This window comes from Hippocampus bargibanti, linkage group LG14 (assembly GCF_051943395.1).
Source record: "Hippocampus bargibanti isolate YZ-2025 linkage group LG14, ASM5194339v1, whole genome shotgun sequence".
In the NCBI taxonomy this organism is placed as follows: domain Eukaryota; kingdom Metazoa; phylum Chordata; class Actinopteri; order Syngnathiformes; family Syngnathidae; genus Hippocampus; species Hippocampus bargibanti.
The window spans coordinates 7,471,115-7,494,056 of NC_142747.1; the positions used below are offsets into that span (position 1 = coordinate 7,471,115).

Here is a 22,942-nt window from a genome sequence, read left to right on the forward strand (position 1 = left end):
GCCATCTCATCAGGCCCTCAAAGAACATAAATGTCCCCAGTGGTCGGCCCAACGTGATGTATTCTTTACCTGAACTTTATGGCACAAGGGACTTCCTCTCCACAGTTGACAATGAACAAGTTCAACTATGCAAAAGCCAGTGTGTCTTCCGTTTAACTATGCCTTGTGATCCGGACGTATTTGTATTGTGTGCTTCCTTAATGGCGACAGTCTGGTCTGATGCCACCAAAAGAGCCGTATCAGGCTGTGAACTTGTACTTGCACCTCAGAGAGGCCCTTACTGCAATTCTAAATTAGAAGCATGATGTTTTCAGGGGTCAGAGACATTAACCTTTGGTGAAAGCATTTTTGTTTCCGTATACCAGTCATACTGGAATTATATTACATTAAAATTTAAACATGAATTACTCAAAGCAATAACCATATATTTTTTTGGTGTGTGTTTGGGTGAAACCATTTTATGGCTCCTCAACTGGTTCGAAGTAACATTTAATGAAGGCTGAATCCGACGACCATTGCCATTTCTTCAACCCTTTGTTCATCATTTCTTTTATCACTTCACTTTAAATGGATTATTGGGATACATTTGAGGACGAATAATATATAGCAATCACAATTTAAATCATTTTTTGTCTGCTGTTTTTGTTACTGTATAAGGAAAGCATATTTGATCAATATGAAATGTTCATTTGTCAAATCATTCTGGGTGTCAATAAATATACTGTCTTGGTTGCTGATTTTAACCAAAGATACTTAACCAATGTGGATCTGAATAGTATTCCTGCACCCCAGTACACAATCACTTGCCTGTAAATGATAACATAATTGTCACTCTTCAATTTCGTCAGCAGGTGGTGTCTTGTGTTTAAAAAAAAACATGAATTATTTGGAACAAATTTTATTAACATTGACAAATTCGTATGAACAGCAATCACAAACATATAAATAGAATACAATATCAAGTACAAAAATAATTGCTTTTGTTTGAACAGTGCAAATATTTGCAACATTACATGACATATGTCATGATGCTAAAAGAAATGTTAAATAATTTTGTGTGTTCTGGATTTTGGATGGGAGAAAGGTGCACATTTCTCCCCATCCAAAATAGTTGAGTTGGGCGACCACTAATTGACTCTGAGAAGGTGATTGCAACCACCTGGGAATGGCCAATTGCCGCTGGGACCTGATTGGCCAGAAGCTCAGGTGAAGCACCTTTAAAGCCAGCCTGAGCCAGTCACTTCGAGGAGGAAGAAGAGGGACAAAGGACAAGCTGGAGAGCAGTGTTACCTGTGGTCTGTTGGAAGCTGATATCAACTTCAAATAAAGAAAACTCACGATACCCTTCCTGCATCTAGCTGAGTGAACTTTTATCCTCTTTCCACCTGCTTGCTGTATCGCCGCACGACAATTGGTGGCAGTGGTGGGATCGTTTCACCCTGCGTGAAGAAGGTGGGATCGTTACGCCTTGCTGAAGTGGAAAGGATAACAGGAAGCCGAGATGGAGAAGGTGGGACGAGTAAGAAGTTGTGTAGCACGGGCCAACCAAACTGGACTGAAGAGTTCTGAAGGGGATCAAGGAAACCAGAAGCTTGAGTTGCCCCAAGAAGATGCCGTTCTTCTTTTCCATGAGGCGTCTGACAGTTGCCAAGCCAAGGATGGAACTGAGCAGAGTGAGATGGAACCAGTGGTGAAGCCTAAGACTCAGACAAGAGGTGATGTTGATTGAACAGATCTAGAGATCAGATGCACCCAACAAGTAAGAATGGACATTTGACAGTCGATCTAGTTAACATTATCCTCCTCTGGGACCGCAGCCCCGGGGCGCTGACTCTCGAACAGCCAGGCCAACGAACCTTCCTCCCGCACAAGAAACTCCCAAGTCTGGTTACCTAACATGCCCAACCTCCACAGTTTCATCATCTAAGACAAGCTGCAATTCCAATGCTTTCTGAACCCAGAATTCCAGAAAGAAACGGAAGATGCAGAACGTCAGGAGCTGGAAGAGGATCTCCAGCGAGAATAACGGCAAGAATTTATCAGGGAGAGATTGGCACCCTGGACAGAAGGTGTTAATATTGTTGCATATGGGATCAAGTAAGCTACTGGCAAAGTGGCAGGGCCCATACGCTGTGACTAGGAGAATAGGACCTGTCACATATGACATTCTCTGCCCTGACAACAAATGTTATTGCTGATTATTTGACAAGAATGTCTGAACTCTGAGGAGAGGGGGTGAATGATGTCATGATGCTAAAAGAAATGTTAAATAATTTTGTGTGTTCTGGATTTTGGATGGGAGAAAGGTGCACATTTCTCCCCATCCAAAATAGTTGAGTTGGGCGACCACTAATTGACTCTGAGAAGGTGATTGCAACCACCTGGGAATGGCCAATTGCCGCTGGGATCTGATTGGCCAGAAGCTCAGGTGAAGCACCTTTAAAACTAGACTGAGCCAGTCACTTCGAGGAGGAAGAAGAGGGACAAAGGACAACCTGGAGAGCAGTGTTACCTGGGGCCTGCCGAAAACTGATATCAACTTCAAATAAAGAAAACTCACAATACCCTTCCTGCATCTGGCTGAGTGAACTTTTACCAACTTTCCACCTGCTTGCTGTCTCGCCGCACGACAATTGAGAGTGAGATGGAACCAGTGGTGAAGCCTAAGACTCAGACAAGAAGTGATGTTGATTGAACAGATCTAGAGATCAGATGCACCCAACAAGTAAGAATGGACATTTGACAGTCGATCTAGTCAACATTATCCTCCTCTGGGACCGCAGCCCCGGGGCGCTGACTCTCGAACAGCCAGGCCAACGAACCTTCCTCCCGCACAAGAAACTCCCAAGTCTGGTTACCTAACATGCCCAACCTCCACAGTTTCATCATCTAAGACAAGCTGCAATTCCAATGCTTTCTGAACCCAGAATTCCAGAAAGAAACGGAAGATGCAGAACGTCAGGAGCTGGAAGAGGATCTCCAGCGAGAATAACGGCAAGAATTTATCAGGGAGAGATTGGCACCCTGGACAGAAGGTGTTAATATTGTTGCATATGGGATCAAGTAAGCTACTGGCAAAGTGGCAGGGCCCATACGCTGTGACTAGGAGAATAGGACCTGTCACATATGACATTCTCTGCCCTGACAACAAATGTTATTGCTGATTATTTGACAAGAATGTCTGAACTCTGAGGAGAGGGGGTGAATGATGTCATGATGCTAAAAGAAATGTTAAATAATTTTGTGTGTTCTGGATTTTGGATGGGAGAAAGGTGCACATTTCTCCCCATCCAAAATAGTTGAGTTGGGCGACCACTAATTGACTCTGAGAAGGTGATTGCAACCACCTGGGAATGGCCAATTGCCGCTGGGACCTGATTGGCCAGAAGCTCAGGTGAAGCACCTTTAAAGCCAGCCTGAGCCAGTCACTTCGAGGAGGAAGAAGAGGGACAAAGGACAAGCTGGAGAGCGGTGTTACCTGTGGTCTGTTGGAAGCTGATATCAACTTCAAATAAAGAAAACTCACGATACCCTTCCTGCATCTAGCTGAGTGAACTTTTATCCTCTTTCCACCTGCTTGCTGTATCGCCGCACGACAACATATCAACTTCAAACCTTTAGGTCAAACTGAAAGTGGCACCATATCCGAAACCATTAGGAGAATAAGTGATATGGAAAATGGAATGAATGAATAATAACCATGAAATCAATTGTAGACACAAATGGAAAATACAACTGTAGACTGCCCTATGCAAGGTTGACCATGACAGATGTTTTACATCTCAAAGTACAAATAATGAAATGCTCCTAAACTGATGTGTGTGCATGTGTGTGTAGACATAAGAGAGTCAATCAATCAATTGCGCACTTTCTCCCACCATGTTGGTGACAGATGAATGAGCTTCACTGCATTCATCCAAATGAGATGTTGGAGTATTTTCTTTTGTGCCAATGTAAAATCTTAACAGTTTCAATTTGTTTTTTTTTCATAGAGTCTGCCAATTGTTTCATCTAAAGCAATGTGGTTTCTTTTGAAATCACAGACCACAAAAGTAAAGTCTTCAACAGGTCCTTTGGTTGAGCTTCCACCTGGGAAAAATAGCCCTTTTCCCAGCTCCAAAATTTGAGCGACAGTTGCTGTTTTTTTCCAGGATGGCATACCTTGTTCCTCCACCTTTGCTTGTCCTCACTTGATGGTAATCGTTGCCATAAATCTTCCTTTGAGTCTTTTCTGCAGAAACATTGTTATGTCTTGCCATCCCATCAACATGGTTTTGGAGTACTCCCGAAGTCTCAGCCAGTACACCTTTTTTCCTTGATCTTATTTTGCCTCTTAATTTTTGGAGGAGCAGTTCATTATCACCACTGGACATTTTCTGATGACAAAAGCAAAGGACAGCTATTCGATCACCATAAGAAGTGATATATTTGCCCATTTGCTCTTCGGTCATCATAGCAATTACTGCCATGTCAACCTGCAAAGATAAATTGTGAGAATAAATACTTGACATGTTTATTTAATTATCAATAACTTTTAATACATTTAACATATTCACATGAGTGATGGGACACTACAGTCATCATTATTTGTATTCAGTATTACACGAGAATAGTACATTAGGTAGCGGCAGCCCAATTACTAACTGTAATATCGATTTTAAATTGTGTTAATAACCTCATTATTAAAATAGAATTAACAGTACAGGTAGAGTAGATAGAAATGTTAGCTTCACTTTCACTTTATTGACCTACTACCATTACTACTTCGAAAAAAAATGTCCATGTTTCTCTTGTTTTGCTTATTACATCAGACTTTGTAGCTGTATGCCCACCTTGTCGCTTTTCATACGTGCAATGTCCACGTGAGGGACGTTTCTTGACTGCAAGAAGTGTTCCAAGTCTTCCTCCATGATGCGCCGAGTTGTTGCCTTCTCTCAATAAGCAGCGCGCGCGACCGTCTACCTGAGCCAAGCTGACCCGGAAGTACAGGAACGCACATTTTTTTAAAAAAAGATTGCGAGATCTCGCAATCTTTGCGAGAGAATGCAAAGTATTGCGAGGGAATGCAAAGTATTGCGAGGGAATGCAAAGTTTTGCGAGGGAATGCAAAGTTTTGCGAGGGAACGCAAAGTTTTGCGAGATCTCGCAAAGTTTTTTTTTTTTCTTCGATGTCCCCTTAGGGGCTTCGTAAATTTGTAAAAGTCCGGACAAAAACAAACAAATGGCCAATCAGACAAACAAACGAACAAACTGAAAGAATGAATGAACAAACAAATAAATAATTATGTACATAGACAAGCAAATAAACAAATAAATAAATACATACACAAGAAAATGAACAAATAAACAAACAAATAAATAATTATTATATATAAATTATAATTATTATTATATACTAATAATTATCTGAATGACTTGCCGGGGGGGGGGGGTTAAAAAAAATAAACAAACGGAAAATCACACAAACAAAAAACAAATGAATGAATGAATGAACGAACGTATGTACACATAAAGAAATAAATACATACATATATACATACATACATACATACATACATATGTATGCAAATAAATAAATAGACAAGCAAATAAACAAATAAATAAATAATGTCCATTATCTGAATGACTTGCCAAGCGGGAAATAAGAAAAAATAAACAAACGGACAATCAGACAAACAATCAAACGAATGAATGAATGAATGAATGAATGAATGAATGAATGAATGAATGAATGAATGAATGCACACATAAATGAATAAATAAATAGACAACCAAGTAAATAAATAAATAAGTAAATACAATTTTAAATAAAAACATAAATACATGAATACATAAATACTTAAATAAATAGCGTCCAATATCTGAATGACTTGCCGGTGAATATGCCAAACATCACTTTGTATTTTTATGAGGCCAAAACTATGCTTTACTTTGGAGAGACTGCAACATGCACAAGGTCATCGATGTGACCTTTTATTGTTTATGTATTGTTTATTTTTAATCGTTGGTTACTTTATATCCCTGTTAGACTTGCAGGGCGGATAATAGCGTTGTTCTGCAGAAACGCGTCGATGTGTCTTGTGTTATTATCCAAATGGCAGTTGCCGAAACGACTTGACTTCCTGAACGCAGCGCTGAATGTGAATCCCGTCGCTTTCATTCAAAATGATCAAATTGATAATTAAGCATGTTTTCCTTTTCCAAAGGAATATAATTGGCGGACTTTGACGCCAGCAAATCTCTCTTTGGGGAGGTCCAGGCCTTGACCCTCATTACAGCATTTCTAACTCAGTAGAGGTAGAAGATTAATACGGCAAAACTTGCACTCTGAAGGTGACCTTTAATTAGCTAATGAACGCGGAAGCTCTCGCTTCCCACCTCTGACCTCTTATCAAAGCCTCGTAAGCCTGCACATGGTGAAACATGTCACAAGCGGCTGCGATTGATGTCCCTTAGACTCCAAGCTTCTCATGTCATGAGATAAATGTTATGGTGCGTATTCATGAATCACTCCCGCAGACTCGCTAGAGATGTTTTTTTTTTGTTTTTAATGTATCGATTCGCTGGATTTTCAACCAAGGTGACTAATTTTCCGCAGCAAGGATGACATTTCCAAATTGATACCAAAACACAAAGGAGAGGGAAACAGAGACAATGAACGGGTATCGAGACAAAAAAGGTCATTTTTAAAAGTTGGTTCATGTAAATTCCCTGTGGCGAAAATCCAATTCTGATCAAATTCCACTCAGCCACAACATACCTTGAGCAAACCAACTCGAACTTGCACCATTGGCAGCCTACCGAGGAGAATCTGAAACTGCCATCGTCTCCTCCGTGGATTCCCTCACGATCAGACGAGAGAGTGCCAAGCCAACACTCTTGGTGTTGATTTCCGATGCAGAGACTCGACAGTCCCATTGAAGGTCTCTCACCGAGGCCCCGATTGCGATGAGAAGCGTTCGTGGAGCTCTCACCGGGACCCGCATTGCAAATGTGGTCTTACTGAGCGAGCAGCTCAGTAAATTATTTCAGGGCAGGCTGGACCCCCTCCACCCCCCTCCCCATAGTTATAGGCAGAAAACAAGCTGCCTTTAGGCTTGGTGCTCCAAAATCTTTGATCATTGCTGAGGCAAGCTGATCCTGGCATGGACTCAGGCCATCAATCATGGGCAGTCCTCGCAGCAAATGGCTTATTCAACATTTCTTGGGTAGCCTAAATCAAGATTGAAAAGTAGCATTTGGTGTAATTAGGCCAACTTGCGCGGGGGAAAGAGGCTTATCTATTTATTTCAAATTTCGGATAATCCTATACAGGCTTCAGTTCAAGTTACGATATAAGGAAGACTGTGCAACATCCTGGATTTTAAGAGGACACTATCTGGAGCACTTTAAACCATAGTCATACAGAGTTACTTTGACTGCATTTTTATTTTTGGAAACGTAAATCCACTTCATGATTATTCAATTCTGGAGAGCCTTCAAGTGTGAATCGCATTGATGGGGGCATGTAGCCCCCCACACTTGTTGCAGGGTGACCTTTCGGTGAACTTGCGTTGAAAAGCTGCGATTGGCGCATTACTATCAGACTGGATTTGAATAATTAACGGCGAAACGCCTACTTTTCAAGATTATGTATTTTTTATCCCTATGATTGTCACCAAATTGTAGATGCAAAGCGCAGTTTAAAGGAGAACAGACACAGTTTCTTGGGTGCCCAACTGACTTCAGAAAAAACGCTACTAATGAGCTCAAAACTGGAGAGATTCAGAAAGTCCTGCCCCCATTATCCGTGACGTCACATTGAGAACTTCGGTGAATTCGGTGATGCTGGCCCACCCACAAACTACCTTGCTCCAGAATCAAAACAATGGCGTCAGAAAGTTCAGATTCGGAGAAGATGCTTACTCGTTACTCATCCAGTTATGTATATGATTCAAATAGTTCTGAAGAGGAAAACATAAGTGGTGTGCGATCGATCGATTAAAGAAATCCATCAGCCGTATGCAAGCGACGAAACCGGTGACTCCTTATAGGACACTCTGTCCTTGTCATCATATCAATGTTACGGTACGGGGTACTGGTAATAATATTATTGTATTTAATGGAGCGAACATATTTTATGGTTCTGCATTACCCGCTGGTTATGGATTTACCATGATTATCAATTAACTGGTACAAAGCACCAAGACCGAATGTGTACATGTATATATGCCTATTGGGCCGTGGTTCGATTTCTCACGATTGTATGTACAGGTAACATCTGAGTTACAACCGGGTTCCGTCCGACAAAACGGTCGTAAATCGACAAGCATTCAAAATGACCGATGCGAGGTTTATACGACAGAATAAAATACAATGTCAATTTGTTGTTTTTAAATTTTCTATTGAATACTATGCTATACCAAACTGCTTACAGTTCAGTTATAAATCTTATAACTTTTAGTGTCATTTTTATCATTTTGTTTTTCATATTCATATTTCATATCAATTTTTATTACTGTCGTTCTGCTGCCCCAAATACGCACAGCTTCCCACAGATTACGCGCTGTTGAAAAATGCCTCTCCCTGCTAACGGAGAGGCCAGAAGAAGTCGCCCAACACACACGCTCGGACTTAGACGGACGCTGAAGGAAAAAAGTCTCAAAGAGGCGGTGGCGCCGTGGGCCCAACGTGGCGTCCTCGTAGTGCGGATCCCGCACACCCGAGTGCCGACCTGCCTCGGCTTTCAGCCTGGCCGGCGTCGGAGGACCCTCTTCCCAAAAGCCGACCTCCTCCCGCTTCTGCGTCTGTGGACGCTCCCCCCCGCCGGTGCCATTGTGACAAGTAGTTTCTTTCATAACTTTGCTGCTGTGAAATGTAAATTTCTCCACTGCGAGACTAATAAAGGCAAATCCAATCCAATCCAATCCAATCCAATCCAATCCAACACAATCACCCGCTTGGCTGGCCAAAATTGTCATATGCGTTTGTGAAGAAACAGTTATTTTGTATCATTTTGTGCAATGCTGTAATATTCTTTGTTAAGAAAAATGAGGCATGCTGAATGTTGACCGCATCTGGCAACGCAGCCGCAACGCTACGTATGGTCCTTTGACAGCGATTAAAAAAAATAGTTATTGTACAATTCTGAGTGTACCGGTTGCTCTCTGTGCTTTGGCAAATAAACATCATACTTGTTCAATCTAAACAAGAAGGACCATCTGGAGTCTTTATTTTACTAAATGCATCGCAAACACTGCAGAGGTGCCGGCCGGGCTGCCACCGTAGCGGTCCCAGCTGGCGGTCGTGGTCGTAAGTGCGGGTGGTCGTAACTCGCACCGGTCGTAAATCGGATGTTACCTGTATATGGGTTAAAGCACATTTTTGAATTCTAGACTATGTCAATACACTTACCCTGGACCTCTCCCGTTTGGCAAACGCTGTGCGGGGTCTTTTGTTTGGTGGCGGCGCGCCTGTTCCTGTCATGATCTGGTTGGCGACCAACGGGTGGCGCTGTTGGCCCCGCCTGCACCTGTACAGGTGCTGCTCATCCCGATCAGTGGCGGACTGCCACGTTCGGATTGCGACCAACGGGTAGCGACGTCAGCCCTGCCTGCTGCCTCGCAGGTGCTAGTCGTTTTAGTCAGTGACACTTAAAAGGACTCCCGGCACGACCATCCGGTGTCGGTTCATTGTTTGTTGCATGCTTTGTCTGCAATTGCATGCATTGTGTGCAGTGCATGTGTTTGTCTAACCTTGGCGGACTTTTACACTTGGTTTTCTTTTGATACTTTTTTCGATCATTTTGATGTTTTACATTTTGTTCCTGCTGATTTTTATTTCAATACAATTTGTCAAACAACCTCCTGCTCCCTCCTGCCTGCTTTTTGGGATCCGCACCCGCCATCACCACCTCGCAAACCGTGACAGTTCCATCTGATTTTGAGGACACTTTTCTTTCGAACCAATCTTCTTCAAAATGAGCACTACAAACAAATGAATGCTTTGTGGCGCTGCTCTGGTTCGTTGGACTTGTCTTTCCCATCCCGCCCATATGGCTGGTTTGTACGCTGGGAATTTGTGTAAATGTACACCATCTTGATGCGTGTGACCGCAATTGGCTGCACAACGATTCACCATCACGTTATTTATGTAGTTTTCCTTCTAATTCGTACTCAACACGGTGTTTTCAGACTAAACAAATGACCAAAAATGCACTCAAGATCGCCTGTGTTTCGCTTTCTCGCTCAATTCACAACGTCAAGAACTCTGGGGGTTCCTAAGGTGACGTCACATTGTCATCAACTCAAAAACAAGACCCCTTGAATATTCAGCGTGCATTTTAAAAAGTAAAAATATAGCTATATGCATGTGAACTCTTTGTAAAATGCGGTTAGTAGAAGTAATTTGAAGTGATTTTACAAATTATGAACGCAACTTGTCGGGAGGTATCTGTTGTTTTTTTGGGAGAGCTGTGAAGATCAGAGTGAAGAATTTTCATTTTAATCTCTTTTGAGCATGTGTGTGTGTGTGTGTGTGTGTGTGTGTGTGTGTGTGTGTGTGTGTGTGTGTGTGTCTGTGTAGCAGTGGGAAGCAGTGCCTTTTGGATTTGGGCCTTTCACAATGCCAAAGGTTGTACGAAGAACAGTCATTAAAAATAATCCTGTCAATCTTCAACTTTACCTTAAGCAAGCAAGCCAAAAATCCTTCGTGTAATGATCTCGACAATTATAGCTGTCATCTAAGTTGTCGGAGCTGTTTTGTGGGGAGTGGAAACAATGAACGCCATAAAAGGCACAAGTGCCGGTGGAGTGGATGAAAAACGAGCAATTCATACTCTGGCACTTGACGAAGGATGTTGTCATGTGGCGACACTGATCCAAGGTGGGTTGTCATCCCGGAGGTAGTTTTATGCAATTAGTTTTCACAAAAAATTCTGGTTGGATGCTGTTAACAAGGACGTCTGGGAATTGATGTCGGGCCCCAGGAAAAAACTGTCTCATTCAATGATTTTCTGTGTGTATTGCGGAAGCCATCTTGCCCTTGGTCTCACTGGTTGGATTCGGTTACCTCTTTTCATAGGGGCGACTCTGTGTGCTGGATTGATTCTACCGGAATGTTTTACTGTATTTCATTATTGTTGAAAACTACAAATCTGTTGATAAGGCAGGTGTTTTGTGTTTAGTGGTGCTTCGCTTCCAATATGTGTTTTTTGTCATTGTTGTGTCTCGCACTCGTGCGCTGTTTGGACAATGAAAAGTTGGAATTTCGACTATTATTGGTACCTTTTGGTCCCCAGGACTTGAATGGCGTTGGATTATTGAGCTGTTTCCCGATAAATGGGCAATAAAATGTAGCAAAACATAAATTATAATAATTTTAAAGCAAATGCACTGCACCGTTTGATCATTTTGCTGCTGATATTTCTTTTCCAATCAATTGAACTCGTGGGAAGCAAAAGGCTGGTACGTTGAGGAATGTTGTCACACAACTTTGGATACACTCGACTGAGCCGGTCCCATTTTTACAGTCAGGGGAATTCCATGAGGATTTATGGGAATCAAGAGACAAACACCTGATGGGAATTGATACTTTGGTCACATGGAAAGTGGAACTCAAAACCGTCATCCGGTTTATGAGGGTACTACTTACAGTAAAGAGGAAAAGTGGAATAGTCAGAATTGAAATGGATGAATATCGCGCCATGAATGATCAAACTTTTTCATCCAACAGACGGACGCGTGCGAGTCGCGTGCCTGATGGGAACCGGAAGAGGATCGCATGATATTGCTGTTGTGTAGCTCACCTAGCAAAACTCTGTGGGCCTCTCACCTGTGCATCACCTGTGATGCCATGATCTAATTCTGACTTTGGGTAAGTATAAACTTGTCAGATATGTCCCAAAGCATGTAAAACGGTAAATTGTACATGAAACACACTTTGATTGATAAGAATAAGAGCTATATTGTAAGAGTTCAGGTTGTCGGACATTGTGCCAGTGTTTGCGGCGATCCCCCTTCCATTTCGGCTCTTTTTACTATCCACAATGCGTGTTGTCTTTACAACAGAGTCTTGTTTGGTTTATGATCGCGGATCTGTCCTGTTGCTTCAAACAACACGTTGAAGATTCAACCGCATTTTGGCATGGCGGTGGTGAGAATGCCTTTGGCAATCATCCCGGCGAGTCTTTTCCACATTCACACGCCCGCTTCACGGAAGCGCCGCGGCTGCGGTAAACGTAGCGGTCAGCTCGTCAAGCTAAAACAGGATTATTACCGAATGCACGGAATTACTCCATCCCGGCGTGCCCTCGATCTCGTTGGTACACTCGCTGCGCCAAGGCATTAATACGCCACGCGCCTTTCTCGACATGGAGTCGATATAAATGTCTTGAGGGAATTTCCCTAATCGGAGAAAGGACCCCTCGTCGCTGCTCCCACAACGACCGTGTCATGATGTGGTTGGCGACCGACAGGTGGCGCTATCGGCCCCGCCTGCACCTGCACAGGTGCCAGTCGTCCCGATCAGTGGCGGACTGCCACGTTCAGATTGGCGACCAACGGGTAGCGCTGTCAGCCCTGCCTGCTGCCTCGCAGGTGCTGGTCGTTCCCAATCAGTGACAGTTAAAAGGACTCCCGGCACGACCATTCGTGTCGGGTCATTGTATGCTGTGTATGCAATTGTATGCTGTGCATGTGTTTGTTTTATCTTGGCAGACTTTTAATCTTGGTCTTTATTTTATACTTTGTATTTTTCTATTTGAATGACTTTGATGTTTTAAATTTTGTTCCTGTTGACTTTATTTTAATGCAATTTCTCAAACACAACCTGCTGCTCCCTTCTGCCTGCTTTTTGGGATCCACGTCTGCCATCACCACCTTGCAAACCGTGATTTCATACGTTTGGATTGGATTGGATTTGCCTTTATTAGTGTCACAGTGGAGAAATTTACATTTCACAGCAGCAAAGTGATGAAAGGAATGAAAGTAGAAAAACAAAATACATGAGCTGCTGGAAAGGCAGCCACTCTCGCGGCGCCGTCTTGAAGTCAAAAGAACTAAAAAAAAAACTAAATAACAAATAATATGACAGCATTGAGACGTACGTTCAACGTGATCCACGTTGTTAAACGCCCAGTCGCTGTCAAATAAGACCCAGATTTTGAAGGGTTTTTTTTCTTTCAAGTGACATGGATTTCTGGTCTGAGTCACTTGCTGCCCCTCTGTCATATGGTGTTCCGCAGGGCTCAATTTTGGGACCTGTGTTGTTCTCACTATACTTGCTCACATTGGGTTCCATCCTAAGGAAACAATATATTTCCTTCCACTGCTATGCAGATGACTGTCTGATCTATGTCCCACTGAGCAAAAAAGACACTTTCTCGTTAAGGCCACTTTTGTCCTGCCTGGAGGAAATCAAAACCTAGATGGCACAAAACGTCTTGAACTTCAATGAAAAGAAGACAAAAGTCACAGTTTGGTCCCAGTGGCCCATGTACATCTCATCTTGTTGACTTCGGCCCCCTGGCTCCTTATATGAAACTTGGGTCTTAAACTGGACTGACTTTAAACAACAAATTGGTGCTGTTCTTAAATCCAGCTTCTTTCATCTTAGGCAACTCGCTAAAATAAAGCCGCTCCTTTCTCATGAGCACCTTGAGGCAGTAATTCATGCCTTTGTCACATCTTAACTTGACTACTGTAATGTGCTTTAGTTTGGGGACAGCCAATCCTCCATGAAGCATTTCGAGCTGGTCCAAAATGCTGCTGCTCACACTTCACTGGCTTCACTTCACTGGCTTCACTTCACATTTTAGAATTATTTTCAAGATCTTATTGTTTGTCTTCAAATCTTTAAATGGCCTTGCTCCTCCTTAACTCTCTGAGCTCATCCACCTCGACACACCTTCCCGACGCCTCAGGTTTGCTGACCAGACATGATTAGATGTGCCAAAAACTAACCGGAGGTTCAGAGGGGATCAAACCTTTGGCATTCGATTCAGCATGATTCCGACACGATCTTGGTTTCACTCCGTGGTACTTTCTACTGTGATTGCATTATTTCCTGTATATGATACCTGTTCATGATAAGCGCTTTGTTGCAGTTTCAATTGTTGTTAAAACATATAAATGTATGTATTATATTGTATTATATTGTATGGTATTGTAAGTACAGAATCGTAAAACTGACATTTTTATATTTTCTTTTTTTACATTAAACGTTTTCTGGGCATGGTGTTGAGCCTTTTTTTTGCCGATGATTTTTTTTTCTCCATGGATCCGTGATTTATTTATTCATTTATGTATTTATTTATTTATTTATTTATTTATTTATGTATTTATCCCACCAGCCTCTTGGTGCTGTGGATTGGGCCTTTCGCACTGCTATAATGAAGCATTTTGAGCTTTGCCCCAACATGGAAACAGCCTATATCAATTTCAGCGAACAATGCGTTCCGGACAGATGGAGGGGGGACATGAAGTGCCACTGAAATAAAGTCAAATGAGGAGAGAGAAAAGAGAGGACTAAATGGGACTTGATGAATTTAGCTTTTCATTTGGGGTCATCTTTCTCAAATAGCGCGACGGCTGGCCTTGCCCAACATTTTTTATTGCTATAATAAAGTCGAATTGCACAGCTGCTATGTGAGTTACCATTGCCACTTTTTTTCCAGGCAAGATTACGCATTTTAAATCTTTTCAATTCGTCATTCGGTTTATAAGGGTACCATTTATGATAAAGAGAAAACAATATTCATGACGTTGGATTGGATTGGCTTAGCCTATATTAGTCTCGCAGTGGAGACATTTACATTTCACAGCAGCAAATTTATGAAAGGAAGAGGAAAAGAAAGAAAGAAGTAGAAAAACAAAATAGAGGATTCTCGGGGCGCCATCTTAAAGTCAAAGCAACAAAAAAAAACTAAATAATAAATAATGTGACACAATTGATGACACACAATTGATGAATAACATTGTCCATTCTATTGTATCTGCCAAAATTGTTTTTTTTTTATTTTAAGTATCTGATTCAGGCACATAGCACAACTTGCAAAAGCTTGTCCAAAACGGCAAATCAACCAAATGATAGATTATTTCCACTTTGCAGGGTTTTTTAAGTGTCGATAAACTTGAAGTCTCTGTTTGTCTCGGTGTCTATCACTCTCACCATGGACCTTCATAATTTATGACTATTAGTCAATCTTCATCCAGATGGCCTTTTCTAATTCAACGAAGCAATGACGAGGGATGATGTAATCATATTAATTGCTGCTCAATGCCTAAACTAAATAAGAGACAGACAGACAGACTTCATAAGAGACAGACAGTTATTCAATCTTAAGCACTTTTTGCACTGTGTTGTATGAAGCAGTTCTAGATTAAAGAGAAGAGGATCAAAGCATCCTTTTCACCAGTGGATCAGGGATGGTGCAATGTGCATGTTTGCTACAATCTAAATGTTGAAAGCAAACACGAAGCTGCAGCATCCATTGATGAAAACAGATTGTCTCACATCTCCTATCCCATGTAAATCCGCTTCAATTCCAATCCGCGACAGTTCCAGATATGCATGGGTGCTCTGCGCAGACGCTCCTATCTTCTTCTCACGGCCTTTCTTGTTATTTTTATACCAATTAAGTTACATTTTTTTATTGTGTTTTCCTGAATATTAATCACATTTTTTGGACAAATTATATGAATTATATTCGAGGCACGAATTGTTTTCTTGGTCGGGTGCGTGATGCATGTAATGGCAAGGATATGAGAAACCCTGATTTTAGATGCGTGATCACACCAACAAAGGCCTCTTAAAAGTCTTATTCACTTCATTCGCCATGTGCCCTCGCGTCTGCCAACCTACAGAAGTCCATGAATCACCCCACCCTCGTCATGTTGTTCCATTGTCTTCACATTTTCATCGGTTTTAAAAACATAATTATGTTTATTAGATTGAATTAGATAGTATCCACAAGGGGACACAAGCCAGTGTCTTATTGTGCCGGTCCCAAGCCCGGATAAATACAGAGGGTTGTGTCAGGAAGGACATCCGACGTAAAAGCTTGGCCAAAACAAACATGCGAATCAAACCTCTGAAGATGGAGGACACAGATTCGCTGTGGCGACCCTTCAAAGGGAAAAGCCGAAAGGATGAATGTGGGCAAGCTCAAGTACGTATTATGCCGCTCCCTTGTTGTTAATACTAATTAAGGCACTGTATATGCACCAGTCATTTCCTAGCAATTAAAATTCAGCAACATGTTTAGCGCCTTCAGTAGGAAGTTTATGTGTCCATGCTTCAACTTCAAGTTCGGACATGGCTGACGATGTGTGTGTGTTTTGTTTCTCCGCAGGTAATGCAGAGCCCCAAAACCAATCCTGGAGATGCCGAAGAGAAGAGATATTCTTGCCATCGTGTTGATCGTGCTACCGTGGACTCTGCTCATCACAGTTTGGCACCAAAGCGCCATTGCACCGCTCCTCGCGATCCATAAGGGTACGTAATGCGGCCACACTCCACAAGCCATATCGAATCTGAAGTGGGTCCTTGAACCTCACAACGCGCTGCATGAGTAGACAGGCTGTCGGCTCGTTTAGAAGCTTTTACTTGCCACGAACATCGACTTCAGTCCGCCTTATCCAGTTGTAGCGGGTGATAGAACATTCATTTTTCCCCAACAGCGGGTTTGTCGCAGAGTGCAAGATGAGGCTCCCAAGCTTGTATCGATCCCATAGGCCAGGGGTCGGGAACCTTTTTGACTAAGAGAGCCATAAAAGTAAAATATTTAGAATATATGTTAGAATGTTGAATATATGTTAGTATATTAGAATGTTGAATATATGTTAGTATGTTTAGAATATATGTTTTTCAGTGAGAGCCACACGCACGCGCGCGCACACATACACACGCGCGCACGCGCGGCCACTTTTCAACAAAATATCAGAATGTATTATTTAAAATAACTTTGTGATAGTATTCACCGTTAACATGAATGGTTTTCCGTTCCTCGTGATAAAAATCCGTTCCTCGTGATAAAAATCCAGGCAAACGATCGGAATGAAATTCAATTTGCCGGTCCAGAGGCGAAGTTACTGCTAGCTAGCCTGCACACGGCTCATAAGCTTCCACACTTGCTATCTGCAATCTACTTCTCACAGAAGTATGTTGATGCTAACGTTAACATGGGGCTTGTTAAAATGTCACTGACATTCGACTGTTTCATCGATGGTATTGTTTCATTGCAAATTAGAATCAGAACATATTCTCTCCTCTAATGCTACGGTGTATTCCCGCTGAAGTGCACTAGTTGGGCTCATTTAAAGGGGTGTTTACCTGTTTCAACATGACGGCCACTATCATCCAATCAAAATGGCGCTTTCGGCCATTCTAGGTCAGTGTCATCCAATCAAAATTGCACTTTCCGCCAACTGCAGCCCCAACGGGAAATGAACGGCGAAAAAAAACAACAATATGTATTTAGTTTTATCGGCGACCCATATGCAATCATCAAAAGAGCCATATATGGCTCGCGAGCCATAGGTTCCCGACCCCTGCCATAGGCAAAAGCAACATAAACATAGTGCAAGAAATGCGCCGCAGATGCGGCAGTCAATGTTTCAGTGAAAAACACCAAAAATATGGTGGAAATACAAAGAAATGAAATAAGAAAATAATCTGGTGATGATGACATAAAAAATCGAGCACATATAATAATAAATGTATCGCATCTCAATAAATACGTTTGACCAACCCAATGTAAGGTTTATGCATTAACAATGTGCCTATTCAGTTGATATAGCAATCCTATTTTAAAAAATAACAAATAAATAAATACATAAATAAATACATATATAAATACATAAATAGTTAAATAAAACAAAATAAATAAATACATAAACACAATTATATACACACATAAATAAATACATACATACATACATGAATAAATACATAAAGAAAGAAAGAAAAAAAGATGAACAATGATGAATTTCTACTACATTATGAAAATTACATTTATTTGCACAACATTAGCATTTGAATGTTATGCTTTGTTAATTTCTGAGTCTCATTGCAGCCTGGTCAGCCACCTCAAAACTCTGCATGAAAAGAGGAATTCGGTCATTTGTCATTCCACTTTAAAATGAAACAAGAATTGGAGCATTCAACCAAGTCCATTTTGAAATAAAGTGCTCGGCGGTCACCGAAACCAATATGCGATGCTTGTTCATAAATTTGTCAAGCATCTGTAGTAAATATTATTCCAATTACTCAACTGGAAATCTGTCATTTGGGTGTAACCGTTTCCCTCCGACTGACATTCGCCGCTAATCAATTGCGGGGTTGGTTTTCAGCTGCATTTGATGTCATGAATGTGTCCGCCAATTAGCTTAATGGAGCCCAAACGACATGGGGTTCTTTCGCGTATCGTATTCATGAGCCTCACGATCTTTCTCTGCCGAGCAACAGTGGGAAATGGCAAATAAGCTCTTGGGTAAACAAAGCCCAATGAGATCGACAGCAAAACAATGTGTCTTTTGTTCACGATTTATGAACTTGAAAAATACATACAAAAGGGGTGAATACGGCAATAGAAAATATCTCTTCAGTGTCTTTTCAAGCGCACCGGCGAAGAAAGCGCAAGGTGTGAAACCAAACCAAAATTCCTCATTTCATTTCATTTAACCTTAAATGCGCAAAGGGTTGCTTTTGTGGGCTCTTATAAAGAGGAGCCGGAGGTTTTGGCAGCATACTCGTTGGCAGACTGTTGTGAACATCTGGCCATCAGCAGATTGTGTTAATCTATGCATTGCAAAAAAAGCAAAACAAAAAAATCCTCTTTTATGTTTAAAGTGCGAAGGGCTCTGAGCATGAACTCTTGACGGAGATTATTTTTAGCCACGACAAAATAAAAAGCGCCAATATCCTCTATAATTCTCAGTAAGACGCTATTTTTCCAAATTGTTGAATTTACAAAACCATTTCCAATTTGTTTGTGTCTTGATAAGAGGAGCCAGCCATTAATTCTCCAAAATATGCAACATGACATTTATACCTGTGTTGTATCGAGATGAATACATAATATTATTTGATGAGGTTGGACCTGACTATTCTGTGGCGAGTCAAAAAAATCCATTTACGTGTGAAATTCATTGAAATGTTTCAATTTATTTTTAAACTCCGTGTCATAAAACAATATTCTAGACTTTTGTCAACGATCGGGAATATTATCTATCATAGAGTACATTGTAAGCTATGTATTAAAAAATATATACATCTTTGATTATACCTACATTGGGATTTTAATTTTTTTCTATACAAAGCCACAAAGAGTTTGGTCAGCACGATTATCAAAAAAGTTGGGAAATATGTTGTCCCAATTGTATGGAAGATACAGTGAGCACCTCATCAGAGTGTATGTTGCAAAATATGCAAAACAGCTTCATCGGCTAATGAGATGTGAGGAAGCGTTCTTTTCGTATGCGGTGAACCACGAACAGAATTGTTTGCATTCTACTCTGTGGAAAATAAATGGCGTAAATTATTAGTGAGTCAAATGCGAATTAGCTTCACATTTCCATTAGTCATGACAAAGGACTGAAGCAAAAGTGTTTTAGTAGAAATTTGAAGTACAGTATGCAGTTAGAGTGCACAGTTTCCCACTGGAAGAGTGGGAAACTGGATTTTAATAGGCTCGGCCAAAGACAAAATCCTCACGCTGCTTCGAAATATGATTTCCAGTGAAGCGGGAGCCTCAATCCGGTGAAATCGGCAGCACGCGACGGTCAAAGTAGGTCCCGTCTGCTTGTGGGTCCCTTGGTTGTTGCTGAATCAGAACGCCTGTCAGGATCACAGACCGTGACGGTTTGCGGCTCAAAAAGTTGGTCTGGTCCCTTGAGGTGCAACCAAGCACACGGCTGCCCACAGCCTGACCACAACCTGCCTTGTAGACTAGGCTGGGAAAAAAAGTTCCTCAAAGCTATTCAAACGTAGCACCTGAATAAAGATACCCATAAGCCCAATACCATTTCAGTGTATCTCTTTGAAATGTGAAAATAATTTTCACAAAAAGGATGCTGTCACTTCAACCCACAGGTGTCAAAATCAAAGCCCAGGGGTCAGATCTTGCCCGCGATAATAGTTTACGTGGTCTGCAAAAGCTAATCAGACATGTCGAACCCCGTGATGCTTGCTTGTTATATTCTTAGATGTAATACATATGAGCGATAATGTCGCATTAGCATTATTTTTTCGTTTTTATTTTTTGGTTTGTCCAGAGTACCTGGAGAAAACTCACTCAGGCCCGGGGAGAATATGCCAACTCCACACAGGAAGGCCGTATCTGGAATTAAACGCCCGTCCTCTGCACTGTAAGGTGGATGTGCTAACCGCTCATTGGCCCGCCACCTTTTATTACGTGATCCTTTTCATAATTTCCACTGGTTCGGGGTGTCCCCATACTGCTCGAAGAGACCTAGGATCGGCTTCGGCATGCCCTCTGATCCTTGTGAGGATAAAACAAATCAGAGAATCAATGTATGGGTGGACATATAACACATTTTTATTGCTTCTTTGACAATGCGCGGCATTCGCAGCAACAATGTGAACCCAAACATTTGTGACAGCAGCACAGCAGGCGAGTCGGTAGATAAGAGCGGATGTGTTGACACTTCCAACACAAGAGGAGCGAAGGCAGCATATTTCCTTTCCCGATATGGGAAACGTCAAAGTCGACGTTTGCTTCTGTCTGCCTTTCCACGCTTTCCCAGCACAATCTGTTTGTCCGTCCGCTGTGTTGTCCTCTCAGTGCTTGCTTTCGCCTTTTGCAGCATGTCACCACCTAGTAAAAGAGATCTTTATCATTCCAGAGAGGCTTGCGGTGCGCCACCGACACCCAGGTATACTTTGGGTTTAAGTTCCCCCAGGCGAACATGCAATGGGCGGCCCCTCGGTTGCACTCACGCCTCGCACGTCTTCTTGAACCCGCAGGTGACGGCGTGGAGGGTAAGAGGGAGGCGGAAGGCCAAACGGGAGACTCCAAGGAATACTGCGCCTCGGATAAGGACATAGTTGAGGTGGTGAGGACCGAGTATGTGTACACGCGGCCGCCCCCTTGGTCCGACGTGCTGCCCACCATCCACGTCATCACGCCCACGTACAGCCGACCGGTGCAAAAGGCCGAGTTGACACGGCTGGCTAACACCTTCCTCCACATTCCCAACCTGCACTGGATTCTGGTGGAGGATTCCCAAAGGCGGACGTCCCTCGTCACGCGCCTCCTCCGAGAAACGGGCCTCAACTACACCCACCTAAATGTCGAGACGCCCAAGAGCTATAAGGTACGCAGTGAAACGGTTGACCCCCGAATCCCGCGAGGGACCATGCAGAGGAATCTGGCACTCCGCTGGCTGAGGGAAACTTTCAATGCAAATAGCACACAAGCTGGAATCGTCTACTTTGCTGACGACGACAACACTTACAGTCTGGAGCTCTTTGAGGAGGTGAGTGTCCGTTTCTTGGCTCTTCTGTCGTCCCTCTTTTTTCTCCCGAATTATCTTCTTAAACCCCTCGTATTAACTCATTCACTGCCATTCCCAAATATATTTGGGAATTGAAAAGTGTCACGTGGAGCGCCATTCCCAAATGTGTTCTAGTTTTACCGATAAAGCGCTGGAAAGACCTCTGGCAATGTTTTTCCCTTCCACGAGAGGGCAGCATTTGCCTTTTGTCCATGTTAGCGCTTTCTTAAGGCTTCAGCTGTTGTTAAAGCGCTATATGAATCAATATGTACGTCTTGTATTGCATTTTGTACAGCCGCCGATCAGATAACCCCAGACCCATACAACTTAGGAATTAACTCTTTTTTTCTGATGAAAGCAGAGAGTCTACGGTTTCTTACGTTGAATTGAATGTTTTTGTACTCCTAAAACTCAATCTTCTGTGGGTCCTGCAATTTGAGTGAAAATGACACAAACCCTGGCACTGGAGTGGACACATTTTTGCACATCATATGGCAGTGAATGAGTTAATCCCGGTAAACTGCAATGACAGTAAAAGCAGAAAGTCTACCTTTTGATCCTTGCTGGGTGAGGTTAAGTTAGGTTACTTTAGGACAACATTCCGAAGGCACAATAACGTGGAAAGGGTTAAAAGACCATTGATTAGAATGCTGACCATTGATTAGAATGCTGAAAATCATCACATCCCAATTGTACTTATTGACTGTTTTGTGCCTCTGAGTGTTAATTGATACTCTTGTGCTTTATGGGAAACCATCAGTACGGTTATTTTGGGAACTGTGATACATAATGAACAGAAACTTCTCGCTCAGGCTAGTCATTATTTTCCTCGTAACAAGCACAAAGAAGATTGCGACCCTACCAGCGCCTACCATCATGTCACCAGTTGAATTTCTTTCCGTAAAAGTTACCCCGTTTTTCGGGTGTAGGTCCAGAGGTGAATTGTGTGGGGTGCTAAGTGTCAAGTATCGACACAGCCTCCGGAAATCAGCCAAAGTGCTCAGTAGTCACCCTACTGAAGAGCTCCATCACCTTCAAAAAGCCTGTTTATGCGGTGCTGTAACAGCCCCGAAAGGACATAGACTACAGAAAGGGAAGCGCGGACAAAAACAAAAGGAGAGACACAAATCCAACTGGGGTGACTGTTGCTGACACCGATGAATAAAAATGTCTGCCATCCTCTGCTTGACGACTGAGTCAACAATGACTGAGACGCTGCGTGTCCTTTGAAATAAGGGTATCATTTGCCAAAGCTGCAAGTGTTTCCTGTTCATTTTAAAATGAAAATCACGATCAGGCTAAAATGGGGGCGGGAGATGGCGAGGTTGGTAGGGGGCTGTCAAAAAGGCAGCCCTCAATTTTTGATGGATTTCAGTTCCTACAGTGCTGCAGTCACACAAATTTGAAAGTCAATCATCCGGGGATGGAATTGAGCTTACATTGAAAAT

At 42.2% G+C, this 22,942-nt stretch overlaps 1 protein-coding gene across 7 annotated transcripts in view; it reads left to right on the top strand.

Annotated features, from left to right (window-relative positions):
* Nucleotides 1-22,942, top strand: part of b3gat1a (beta-1,3-glucuronyltransferase 1 (glucuronosyltransferase P) a) — a 68,075-nt gene that overhangs the window by 36,527 nt on the left and 8,606 nt on the right. The window contains exons 1-5 of one of the 7 annotated variants that reach the window (XM_089014053.1): nucleotides 10,811-10,863; nucleotides 11,713-11,853; nucleotides 16,331-16,473; nucleotides 20,805-20,873; nucleotides 20,965-21,476. In XM_089014053.1, the coding sequence (XP_088870179.1) occupies nucleotides 16,362-16,473; nucleotides 20,805-20,873; nucleotides 20,965-21,476 (693 nt within the window). In that variant the 5' untranslated portion in view covers nucleotides 10,811-10,863; nucleotides 11,713-11,853; nucleotides 16,331-16,361. Of the gene's footprint in view, nucleotides 1-10,810; nucleotides 10,864-11,504; nucleotides 11,621-11,712; nucleotides 11,854-16,330; nucleotides 16,474-20,689; nucleotides 20,874-20,964; nucleotides 21,477-22,942 lie in introns of those variants that run through there. The other 6 variants (XM_089014054.1, XM_089014051.1, XM_089014055.1 and 3 more) reach the window with 6 other exon arrangements.